The following is a 14,136-nucleotide window of genomic DNA, read 5'->3' on the forward strand; positions in this document are numbered from 1 at the left end:
GGAGCAATTTTTGTATACAAATGTTTTTATCGATTCCTTTAATATTTAATAACAATAATTTATTAGATTTATTTAGCGCATTTCCAGATGCTAAAAGCGCCTCACATTACATTCATTACATATATTAGACCATGTAACAATGAATACTGTGGACAATACCCACAGGAGCAAATGAGGGTGAATTGTTATGCCCAAGGACACAACAGCATGTTGACCCTTTATCAATTGCCCCTGACATTATTGTAATAAACAGAATTGTACCTTTAGGAGTTGGACCAGTGACACTACTGGGTTGAGGGGATGTGTTCCTCACACGTAGGGAAACAAGACCTTTCTGCCCTTTAAGGCACACTGTGTTGACAAATGCTCAGCATATTGCCAATTGTTCCTCCCTTTGGAACAAATATGTATACAACAACTTGCGCTGTGAATTGAAGCTTTTTATCATACCTTTGTCTCCCTGTCATTGCACCAGTCCGAGACCAACTGATGTCGTTAGGTTGTTGCACATGTAAAGGCAATTCAAGAACCGGTTCTGTGTTCGATCACTTACTGTACCATATGTTTTAAATGTGATATATTTTTGCTGAGAAATATTGTCTTTGTGTTCTGTTCCAGATCTCGGGGCTTTCAGTGGGAAAACCAGAGGTGGCGTTTCTGTGCGTGAAGGCCAAGGGGTGGTCCTCATGTGTACCCCTCCTCCTCATTCACCAGGTAAGAGGTTGACCTTCAGTCCCAGCCAGAAGAAAAACACATGCTTTTTCTCTTCACTGCCTTTGTCCATAAACCCATTCATCCCAATTTCAATATCAACAAGGAGCAAAGATTTGACTTAGCCTGGGTCCCTTATTGATAATTTAGTATTTCATTTTCATGTTGCTCTTTTTATATTCATCCATGTCGTTCAAATGAGAGCTATGACCAAAACAGAGTTATGGCGACAACACAGCCAGGGCATGGATTCTCTGAAATCAAATGTGCTGGATCATTAGAAATGAAAATAATGTTGCACAGCCAATTATTTCACATAGACAAAGCATAGTGCATCACTGTTTAATGGTATATCTAGAATATCCCACTCTGCAGTTGTCCTCTAATGTGGGCTCTTATGTGAGCCATGAATCATCCAGGCTTTCTGTTTGCATCAGCTCGTACCGCTGCACTGCACCCACTGGAATGTTTGCCAACAGCTCTCCAGCTCTGCTTTCTGGATGCTTTTTTTAAAACATGCTTTCAACCTTAAGCTCACTGACCAATATATGTGATGAATAAAGATGAATGATTCATGATTGACGGATTAAAATGAAGTACAGATGGTTCTCATCCTTAAAGTTCTTCATCCATCACACCACAGGTGTTGCTTTGGCTCACCGTGGATGACATTTTTCACACTAAATAAAAGGTCAACCCACAGTACATACAGTACATGCTTTTTACCCACATTTCAAGGTTGGAAATGTGATTGACATAAAATTGGAATCGAACACTGCAGATGATTATGTTATCTATATATATATATATATTATTTTATGGAGTGAGATCTGTATAATGGAAATAAGGATTTTCTGTCATTTAAGGTTTGTTACAGTCTTGCTGCTGTATGCTGTAAAATTGACCACGGGTCAATTACATACTGTGAGACCCTCATGTTACCTTGCTGGGATTAGATTGTGGGATCAATACAGAATATGTTATATAAATAATCATTCAACTGCTAACATTGCATTTAGGAATCATACGATTCAACATCATATCATGAAATGACCTCAATATATAAAGTCTAGTGTGAGAAACGGACTGTGATGAGTCATTGAAATACTTAAATCCTTGCTTTTGCTTGGATGAAGTATAACAACATTTTGTGAGAGGTTGTCATATCACTATTTATGAACCAAAGTCAGTACACTACTACTACAAAGTGACACTTGTGGCACCTGAATCCCAGAATAACTGCCATCTAATAACATTGTGACTTTAACAAATTGCTATCAAAGGGTACTGAAGCTTCCCTATTCCTCTTAAAGTCTGGTTTTTCGATGAATAAAAAGCATTTCAGGTTTAAAAGCAGGAAAATCTAAAGTACTTTACAAGGCAACCTTGGCTGACATGGTTGTTAAGAAATAAGTGTTCATATTTTACCAGTTTAGATGGTTTTTCAATCAAAGCTATACAAATGTGTTACATTTAGCTTGTCAAACAGCGGCCTAAGTAATCATACTGCACTCAGAAAGTCACAGTGATTTGTTCAGGTTTGACATATATGTAGAATATTTACGTAATGCATATTGATGAATGGCAGGCATGCTCAACAGGGTGTGAGGGTTTCATTTTGTTACCTATTATTTCTCATGTATAAATATGATGCTCAAATACACAAAACAGGTACTATTATAATGTATTTGTTCAGCGTTGACATGAAAATGAAAAATGATCTCCAACAGCAAACAAATGATTTAAGTAAAATGCCACAGCCATAACATTTGCCGGTGTGATGAATGCGTAGGTGAGTCCGACCGTGTCACAATGGAAATTCACATTGTAGAGGGAGCGTTAAACAATGCTTGGGTACAATTGGTTGTGGGAGGATTCAAAGACATTAAAATGCCACTTAAATTAGATAGGTCTCATGAGTGAAAATAATGTGGAATCATTGGGATGTGAACAGTGTAATATTTTCTATTTCATGGCTTCGAACGCTCGTAATCACTTTTTATGTGTCTTTGGTAAATAGTATTTTACTTTTATGACACTAAAGTAGTTTCAACAAAACCTATTGGGCCCCTGGTGTCATTGATAATTGTTATTCTCCCCAAAAAAAATCATTTATTATTCTATATATATTTTAACATTATCTGTTTTAACTACAATCCTCAATCCTCAATCCCTGCTTCCCTCTCATTAGATTATTATGCTCGTTTTCAGCTTTCATGATTGCATGTTGTGTCAAGAAGGGGGGAGTGTGTGAGAGACAAACTCCCTCCTGAGGGAACTTTAGGATTCCAGCCTTTACAGACTATTTACGTTCACAACATCCTATATAGACTCTAGAGCAGGGGAGTCAAACTTCATCGCGGGCCACATCAGCATTATGGCTGCACTCAAAGTGCCGGTTGTAATTTTAAGACTATATAAAAATACATATATATAAAATAATGTGTTACATTACATTATTTTCCTCTGCATTGGATTATTATCGGATAGGGTAATGACTTCATAATTAACTACGTCTGAAAGCAGAAGTCTAGGGAAAATAATTGCAAGTCTCTTCATTGAGAATTTCACAAAATGATTTAAAAAGAAAAGCCAAATTCTGGAGAAGAAAACGAAAAGCGAAATTTGAATTAAAAAAAAAGTGACATTTTGAAAGAAAAAAAAAGTGACTTTTTTTTTTTAAAAGAAGTGACATTTGGAAAAAAAAGTTACATTTGGAAAAACAACTATAACAAAAAAGGTATATTTAGAAGAAAAAAAGTCAAATTCTGAGAAAAAAATTCAAATTTGAGGTGCATTGTGGGACAAGTAGTTTATGGGCAACGTGCTTATATAAAGTGGCATGTAACCGTATAATAAACGTATTATTCTTTGCAAGCTCTTGAGGGGCCACATAAAATGAAGTCACGGCCGGATTTGGCCCCCGGGCCTTGAGTTTGACACCCCTGCTCCAGAGGAAAGGTACACCAAAAAAATAGGGCCTCTTTAAGCAAAGGATGCTGATTTTGCAAATGCATCTATTGACTTACACTAAATGTAAAAGGATCCTGAATTTGATTCAGATTTCAACCTCATTGCGTCACTGACTTTGAGCCCTCATTAAACATCAGTTAGTTATAATTGAGAATAGAAATTGATAATCTAAAGAAGACATGCCTTCAAATTGTCCTCCTGACCAGATAGATTATGAATTTGAAATCAAAGAGTTGTAAAATATTGAACAGATTAACTTATTCCTGACTTTAAGAGTATTTTTGATATGTAAAATGGTGGATGTGGCTGTGTAGGGCTTTGCAGAACAGACGGGAAATAAAACAGAAAGTCTACACTATCTTCATCATATTGCATTGATCCATCCATCTATTTAATTACCCACTTATATCCTATTCAGGGTCACTTAACCACCAACGATTTCTGGCTCTTTTTTTTATAGCCATCTTTCTGCAAACCCACATTTTGTTTCAAAAAACTTAATGTGTGTAGCAGCAAGCATTGTAAAGCAAAAACATAAGCACATCTGTGCTGCCTATGGATCAGCAATTCAATTTGCCTCTATAACATGCTGTTAGTCATGAATACAATAATAAAAACTCAACCTAGAGGCAGTTACCTTTTATAACTACCGGTAGTCTAAAAAGTTTTGGCTATAAAGTCAGAACTATTTTCTGTGCTTTATTTTTGCTGCTTACTGAAATCATTTCACCCTGAATCTCAGTTTTACCTATTCAATGGTACATCCATTCATTACATAACTGAGCTGCAAATACCAGGCTCATTAAAGCCCTGTATAATTGTTTTTTGTTCACCTTCAGGGACCTCTTTATTTGTTTCCTTGACTTTGTATACACTCATTGCATGCTGAAGAAAAGCTGATCCTTTGCAAATCCCATACTCATTACTTCTTTTAAAGATTATTCATACATTTCGAGCAGTGATAAACATGGCTTTGCTGAATTATCAGCTTCTAAAAATGTTCATAGTGTTTTGCAGTTAACATACAATATAGTGTATTCTACTTTAATGGATGTGAAAACCCTAACTATACTTCATAACATGGCAATATTCAACATGCTATATCAATCAGATTTGTTTTGCAGTGAAGTCTTGCCAGTTAAAGTTGAATGCTTAGACAATGCATGTACTATTCAGCATTGCATGTAATTTCCACCTCTTATTAAATCCTCAAGGACGGACTAGTTTGACTACTTTTGATCTCTGACTGCTCAAGTTCAGAGTTCACTCTTGCATTCCTCACACTTTATTATTCATCAGGGAGCGACTCCACTGCTTAATAAACGCAGTAAGATTGTAAAGAAGTCTATGAAATAATAACCTTACCTCAAACTACTGACCTATGTGGGGTCAGGTGATCTTAGATGCCATGAAAGGTGTATTATTGCATTTTCTAAAGTCACTAGAGATTATATGCTAAATAATTAAATGCATAGAAGAGTATGAAAACACTTAATACAACCACAAATAAAGGTTATTTTTCATTTCTAATCCGTACGTTCTCCACTTACTTTTACAGAGATCATGTACAGCTGGGTGTTTAATGAGTTCCCCTCGTTTGTTGCTGAGGACAGTCGGCGCTTCATCTCCCAGGACACGGGAAACCTGTACATCTCCAAGGTGCAACCCTCTGATGTGGGAAGTTACATCTGTCTGGTGAAGAACACGGTGACGAATGCCAGGGTTCTGAGCCCTCCAACGCCTCTAACTCTGAAAACCGACGGTGAGGCACTCTCACGCACCATGGGCCCTGATTTGTATAAATGCCCTAGGCGGACAAATCTAATGGATTGTATTGGATAATCCACGCGGAAAATGCTGCACTTTTCATTTAAAAGTATGATTTCGTTTTTGTATTTATTTTTAGATCTATTACAATGCTTCTTCTCTCTAAACTTGTTTAGCACAGATGAAAATCTAAAAGCATATTTTGTATTCGGCTGGTGCATTTTATTGTGTTAGAATGCATTTGGATAAAAAAAAAAAGTGTCTGATCAGATTTATAAACGTGGGACGGTCTTCTGCATTTCGCTGAGCCTCATGTTAGTGGAGGATGTTATGAATTCCATACACACGGTAAATAGATAGTGAGCAATGCTTTAACATTAGTGTGGGGAGCCTTCTTCACTCGCAATGTGCTTTGGCGAAACTGCCCGTCGGGGAAATCATTTTCCGGCATAAAATTAACTGAATCAATGGCCCTTGCTGTGGATGGGATTTCGCTTTTTTATACTAGCCTCTCAGGAGCCATGCCGTGGAGCTGTTTGTCGGATACAGGTGTGGATTTCACCTACAGGCTCTCTTACATCTGACTACACAGAGAGACGTCCATCACATCACACAGGTGCCTGTCATTGTCAATGTTTCAAAGAGCCACTGAGATTACATCCCCAGTGAAGCTGTGGAAGGGCCTCTGGAACCAGGTTTGTTCCAAATGCCGCAACACACATTCACCTCATAAGGATTACATCCCTCCTAGCACGATTCCCACTCTGTATTTGCATAACCTTGTATGAAATGGCCCTCAGAGACACACATAATACTGACCACATAACCATGCTAAATTGGTTTGCGTCTCTCATGAACGGGGATGCAATACAGTCAGAACAGCATGTGGTCCGTCTGCTATCAGCATTTTAATGTTGTTAATAGCTAACAAAAATGTGTTTTCTGTTCATTTTTTCAACGATAAGTGATGGAACAAGAACTTACAGCATACATATTTGGTTTTCCTTCCATAATGTGGCCATGATGTTGGGCTGAAGGACGCCAGACTCACCTGCATCACAACAGGGCCAAATCAAATCTCTACAGCTGTAGGTCCACTATGCCAGAAAATGCCTTGGCGTCTGCAAATCTCATGATGTTCAGCAGGCTTCTATGTTGGGTCTAAAATGCTGAAAATTGCATTGGCACACCTCACAGCAGACACCAAAATGGTCCTGCTCTGTGTGCACCCCTCAGACTTTGGAGTCCGACCAATCAGACAATCTGCAATCTGTTCCTCAGTAAAATTGAGTGATTATTACACAGCAGACAGTTCAAGCTGGATGTGTGTGCGGCTCACCACTGTCAGCTCCTACCCTGACTCTCTTAATCAAAAGAAGCATCTGGGCTCCATTATGCCCTGCTGGAAGCCATTGATCGTCAATTCACAATCCACCTTGAGCCGAGTGGAGCTAAGCACCTAACTCTGCGCTAATGCACTGTTTTAAAGCAGATATACAATTCATCTCAGCAACACGCTTCCTTTGATTTATCTGCTTTGGGTGGATAGAAGGAGGTGCATAATATTCCTGTGGATATCAGTGACTTTGAAATGGCTCTAAATCAGAAAAAAATGAAACGAAATTGCTGTGTAGGAAATTGCATAAATAATCTGATATTTTCTAGAGTTTAATCATTCAGGAGTGGTTTTCACTGTTAACATTATGTTTGCCTGCAGTTTCACTCATAGTGACGTGGCTCACATAAGCTATTGTTTTAAATACATGATTATAAAATGGTCACTATTTCTCATTATAAGACTGTTAAGAAGAGACAATGCTTTTGATGGCAATTGTTTATTAAACAAATATTTGAATGCAAACTTAATTAGGGCTTTGGGATAATGCAATATGATATTTATAATCTGTTAATGGAATAATAAAGTGATGGAATATAGAGATATTTACGCCATCTACAATGTATAGCTGAAAATATATATTAGTTTATTCTCCCTAATTTAATTTAGGGTTTCATATTAATTTTGCATTCCATTTAATTGACATAGGAGACAAAAAAGGCTTAGTGTACTAAATTAATATTTATATAATCAGGCATGCTATTTTCAGATGTGTATAGTTATAGAGACATTACATTAAACCATATCATCGTAGAAGATTTTGAACACTGTAAATGTAAATTAATTTGATTGACAGGTCATTTAATACATGGAGTTAACACCACTAAATCTGAGTTACATAAGGACTGTTTTTGGAGAAGTAAACTATATGAAGTATCCATCTATGACTACAATTCTTAATTCATTGTGTGTGAGTATATTTAATTGATCTTGGCAAAAACATGCAGGCTCCTTGTTGGTACTACACACACAGATACATGGTTAATCTTCCAATTGGACTGCAGTACTCGTAGTGTTATCGTTATCATGAGATATTTTCCCTCTCCACACCGACGGAGAAATCAGTGGAACATAATATTTGCAGACACATGTCATCTCCATATGGGCATGTTTTCAGTACTACACTATAGATTTGTATTGAAGATATAGGCCCAGAGCCATATTGGATGTCAGCATGATTATTTACTCGCCAACATATTCTTAGTGTTGTAGTCAAAACATCTCATTGTCCTTTACCCTGAGTGTTCACACTCTGCTATCCTCAGAGCACCAGCTGTGAATACAACACTGTTATGGTAAAGAATGGCTTAATGGATTGTGTGCATTGAAAAGATGCAGCAACTCCAAACACGACATGTTACCTAGATTAACCCCAAGGAATCTAATCATCACAAATCGAATCAACAAAAATCAATACAAAAATAAATCACATTATTAGAGATTGAATGGTTTATCACAACCTTCTGTGTAATGTGAATCATGTTCCTGGTATGAAACATGGCTGCATTGCTGTTGCCGTGCAGATGGAGGATCTCTGCCTTTAGGGCCCCATTGAGTACATCAACATGGTCGTGACAATCCAATTACAAAGAGGAAACCAATCCAGCTGTCCAGCAACAGGCTGCAACCAATTCAAATGTATGGAGATGGAAAATTAAAACAAAGTTGTTATTTACCCATTACAAGTCTACTCTTGGACAGGGAGATCTGATTTTATTAGTTAAAGGAACATTATGCAGTAAACGATATGTTTGTGTATTAGCACTCCTTCAGTTTCCGATTGCGGTACACACCACTGTTCTGAAGAAATGACAGCACGACACATTTGTTGTTTTTTCAAATACTGTATAAAGTATTTTGAAAAGCAAACAAAGTGCTTTTTTATATATTTTTTTATGTATTCTACTATTTCACAATTAGACAGTTTACACATCCAAAAAAAAAAACACATGTGTAGAAGCTCGAGGGCAGAAAGCATAGCTTATACAGAAGTAGTTAGTCATCCTGTTGCAGCATAAAGTAAAAAAAAGATAATTCCGTAATTATTTACTCACACAGATAAACACAATTCTGTATACACATATAGACAATGACAGGCTTCACAAAGACAATCATAGAGATACAGTATGCGCATGTGGACGTTACAATTGAAATAAGCATAATTAAAACACCAACTCATATTAAAACCGGTTAAGAATTCAGGTTGATTTAAGTTCACCCTCATTATATAAAAGAGTATGATTGCATTTATTATGAATAATGAAAAGCAAGTCAACATTTTCGATAACAGCCTGGTTTTCTTAAAAAGTTTCAAAAGTTATCTGTGTCTCAGAAAATGGCCTGAGACTATTTCAGAGACTCGTAAAAACACACTTTTCCCATTCTATAACCTTGCTGTCGCAGGAAATACATTTAAAAAAAGGCATTTTACTCTGTTTTGATCGCTTTGCAGAACAACAAAGCAATATAAAAATGTAATTTCCATGTGATTAATAAATTATACTGGAACATAAAATTTGCTGTTAATGTTTTAGCTCAGCAGGCCATGGCAATATTTATTTCGATCCTGTCAGGTCCAGCCACTGACACTGAATATGATATTGAATATACTATGGCATGATCCTGTGAAATATTGCAAATTCATCATGTGGGAAGGGCTTCTTTGGAGCTATAAATGTTGAGAATGAGATTGAAATTGAAAAGTTATTTGGAACAAATATCATAAAACTCTTTTCCCATACAAAGTGGGCCACAACTCAATACCCCCACTCCTTCTTTCCTGCTGTCACATAAAAGGTGGCAGGTACACGTAGGGGCAGTAATTATAGTTTCTCAAATGTCATTCTGGTCATTTGTCTTGCTGATCATGTGCGTTTCGGTGTATGTGTCGGGCACTGCTAACGCTCTGATATGTTTAGTTGTGAATTCAGGAAGGTGCTGGGGTTAGCAGTTTGTTCACCAGTCGTGCTCACATGCAATAATGGTGTGTACATTTAAAATGCCTCTGTAAAGAGTAAAATGCTCATGTAATATTCATAAGGCAAACTCCAATTTAATAAGAGCGATAGTAGTAATTACATCCCAGATGAAGGTGTTTTATTTTGTTACTCCAAATTTGCTCAATGCCATCTGACTTATCGTTGTTGCAAATGGATATTAATAGCCGCCTCAACATACAGAAGAATAAACAAAGAAAACTTGTCCTCTAGCTGTGACTTAGAGCCGAGGTGTTAGTCATAGTGGCGCTAAGCAACACTGATAACACGTTATCACTTCTCAATGTGTTTGGGAACTGTGGAGTGACTCACTCATTTATGAGGACAATACACTCCTTTTCCCTGTTGTCTGGGGGAATGTTTGTTAATTCAACATCCTTATGGTTTTTTTATGAGGCTTGTTTATCCACCATTTCTTAGCTACACAGAGTATGGCTAACATGACTGCATTTTCTAACTGATTTGACTACAAAGTGCTTTGCAACAATTCAACATGATAATTCATCCTCATTCAACTGTATCATATTGTGATAACATATATTATTTAATTAATGAGATATTGTGACACGCACCGATAATTTCACTTGAAACCTTTGTGTGAATTTTCAGTACTGTTTTATTTGCCAAGGTGTATACAAAAACAGGCTTTACAAAATGGCCTACAGCAAAGATGTTGACCCTATTAACCAGCTCTAACTAAACAATACGATACTAGAAAACGTTTGTCTTGCATCACAGCAGCTCCATTTGTAACATCAAACAAGTACAAATATTAAGACACGATACAAGGAAACAAACATTTAAGATAACATTACCATCACTGAAGATAACATGTTCAAGACCTTCCAACGTACATTTGACCTGGGATTTAACTTTAATTTTGGGATTGACTGAAAGGAGTGCTTCAGTCCAACCTTGTTACATTGTGCGATCCTGTTCCTCCGATGTAATGGTAATACATTATATTCACTGTTCAGGAGATGGATGAGGCCAGAGAAAATGTTGTTGGACAGCTTAAATATACTGTATGGTATTATGGTAGGTTAATTCCTAAAGTTTCTCACAAGGGATTGCAGATGTTCAATTAGTGGAGCAGTTTTGACTAAAGCATTAGCAGGGGTGTCAAACTGAAATACACAGTGGGCCAAAAACAAAAATGGTTACTAGTCGAGGGCCGGACTGGTTCAATGTTTATAGCTAAACTTATTGAAATGAACTTATTGCACATATTAAACCTGTAACTAACAAAGCTTAAATTATTGCCAATAAAAACACATTAAACATTAAATAATCAAGTTCTGAGACTGCCAAGGCACACNACTGGTTCAATGTTTATAGCTAAACTTATTGAAATGAACTTATTGCACATATTAAACCTGTAACTAACAAAGCTTAAATTATTGCCAATAAAAACAACATTAAACATTAAATAATCAGTTGCATTCATTTCTTATAGCTCTATCTGCAGCTTCTCCAGAATCATTTCTTATGATTACATTTTTCCACATGCCACAAACAGCTTCAAAAAAACTNGTCGAGGGCCGGACTGGTTCAATGTTTATTGCAAAACTCATTGAAATGAACTTATTGCACATATTAAACCTGTAACTAACAAGCTTAAATTATTGCCTATAAAAACAACATGAAACATTAAATAATCAGCTGATTCATTTCTTATGGCTCTATCTGCAGCTTTTCCAGAGTCATTTCTTATGATTACATTTTTCCACAGGCCAATTGAGTTTTTCTGGAGGGTCTAACCTATCTCCGACTTGCTTAACTTGAGGAATCCTAACTACAGCTTTGAATTACATTATTCAGTCCACGTTAATCTTTTCAAATCATTCTTAACAATGTACCAATAGGCTACTGAAGATGGAATAGCCCTAACATCAATCATTCTCAATTTCCACTGGCTAACTAGGTTGCGATAATGGACAAACGTTCAACTTGTCTTCCTCCAACTTAGTAGAGATGGTGTTCTCTAGCTAGCCGAGTAATTGAGATGTATATTTTCCATTTAAACCTTGAGTTAAGATCTGCTCCCAGAGGAAGCCCAGCTACAGAAAGAAGGCCACGGTGGATTCAGCTGTTACTGAGGAAGAACTTTCCTGCAACAACAAGACATATTCATTAGTAATCATCATGTTCAATACAAAATATCGAGGGTCCTTACCTCAGGAATTGTAAAATCTTGGCTTTGAGAGGTTGCTGGTTATCACAGGGTTTACAAACTACAGACAGACAAACGTTCCCACTCATATTTAGAACCCCCAGTTCACCTAACTTAACTAATGAGGCAAAAACAGCTTCATTTTCAACATCACTGACTTCGCTCCTACTCCAAATGGAACAGTACACATTTACTTTTCTCACTATCTGTCAAACCCACCCACACTAACACACTAACCAAGTTCAGGGTGAAGCAGTGCTCGTCTGAGATCGCTCTCAGGTGGGGAACACCTGACCTGTGTGGGTGTTTAACAGGCCAGAGCTGAGAAGCAGAATGTCAGCTCAGCAAAGCCTCCCTGGACAAATAAAGGTTTTAAAAAGAGACAGGATTGTGTGTCAGGTAGATGGATGGCAGGGTTAGGTGTTTGGGACACGGAGACGGTCGGGAGTGCACCTCATTGACTGCCCTGCAAATAGACAGCAGGAGAAATGGACTGGGCTCGGCCACTATTGAGTAAAGCTCAATGGTCTGCATCACCACTGGGGAGTACTACACACACACACACACACACACACACACACATATACACACACACACACACACACACACACACACACACACACACACACACACACACACACACACACACACACACACACACACACACACACACACACACACACACACCAAGGTAGGACAAAAGTTACACCAGGACGGATACATGTCTTGACTTGGACTTGCCTCATGATTTTAAACTTTCTCTGACATGACTTGAGGCAGAACTACGATTTTTTCTTTTCTAACTTCGGACATAACTTGGATTTATTCAGAAACAGTATTGGCAGACTGCCACAGAGAAATAATTTGACGTAGCATAAATACATGTTAGACAACTCCACACATTACCATCACTATAGTAGTAGAAGTATAAAGGAGAAAAAGGGTAGTGATGGCCTAAGGTCTAAAACAAGAGTGGATTATTAATACCATTGACTAGATGTTCAGAAGTTCCCCTGAGTCAGTGACATTTTGACCTTCTGGTAATGCTAGATTAAATGGTTTAATCAGGTTTTTTAATTTCAACATTTTAAATCACATTTTCCAACCAATTTTTATCCATTTTTAATTAATGAGCTTAACTTTTAAACCTAGTTATAAAGTAAAGGGTTCAAAGGACTTCTGTTGTGCTAAAACTGCCTCATAGTTTGCTGCCCCCAATGAAAGCATTTTAACAAATGTATCTCAGCTCAGTCAAATGAATGGAAAGGGAAAATAACTCTTGATTTTTTAGACCCAAATTATTTAAATGAGGGCGATATAAGCGTTTGAACTGGGTGGTTGATTTAGCTAAACAAGTGATAACCTTATTTACAGATGTTTCCCAATGTAAGTCAATGGGAACAAGTATTTGCGGGCCAAATTACGTAATGGACTGAGATGGCAGTTGTAGTACCACTGTTTGGCCACTATGAACATTTGCTGGCGCATTTTCTGGGGCTGGTTGAGGAACAGGACACCCGACTTGTGACTAGTAGGAGTCAATAAAGCGGGAAAGAGAAGGACACACTGCATTATGGCATTTAAACTTGAGAACTGGAGACCTAGATAGTCTAAAAAAGTGCTACCAATTCATCCTGTAGTCCCATAGAAATATGCAACCAACAAGCATTGCCATTCAAAACAAATCAACAAAAGAAACCTGAATCCAGGCGGTTTAAATGGAGAAGCCATTGGACTGGGACAGCAAGCTTCACTCTAGGTGTATTAATGTCAAGGAAAGCTTAAAAGGGTCCCGGGGGGAGAGCAAGAGCTTTGCGTTGACATTCTCTAGATTGAAAGTTGAAAATAAACACACGAACCAAGCTCCTCACACACAGCTGACCAAATATCACACACACTGCTTACCCCCTTTAAATCCACCTTTCACAAATACAAGAGGGAACATTTGCTTCTTCTTTTGCCTCGCTGCGGTTTGTCCGGCTTGTGTCCGCCTGAAAGATCTACACACATCTCCCGGCCTGCAGTAAGCGAGAGGCACTGAAGTGTTTATAAAAGAACTCTTAAACCCAGCGGTGGTGCAGGCAGGGAGACGAGGAGGAGGAGGAGGAGGAGGAGGAGGA

The 14,136-nt window shown here is 37.7% G+C and overlaps 1 protein-coding gene across 1 annotated transcript; it reads left to right on the forward strand.

Moving 5' to 3' along the window:
* The first annotated feature begins 613 nt into the window (after nt 1-613).
* On the forward strand, nt 614-5,526 carry LOC104944307 (contactin-5-like). Its single transcript, XM_010769826.1, has 2 exons — nt 614-714; nt 5,243-5,526. The coding sequence occupies exons 1-2, from the start codon at nt 687-689 to the stop codon at nt 5,524-5,526; spliced, it is 312 nt and encodes a 103-aa protein (XP_010768128.1). The 5' UTR covers nt 614-686.
* The last annotated feature ends 8,610 nt before the right edge of the window (nt 5,527-14,136 follow it).

This window comes from Notothenia coriiceps, unplaced genomic scaffold (assembly GCF_000735185.1).
Source record: "Notothenia coriiceps isolate Sejong01 unplaced genomic scaffold, NC01 NC01_scaffold00007866, whole genome shotgun sequence".
Taxonomy (NCBI): Eukaryota; Metazoa; Chordata; class Actinopteri; order Perciformes; family Nototheniidae; genus Notothenia; species Notothenia coriiceps.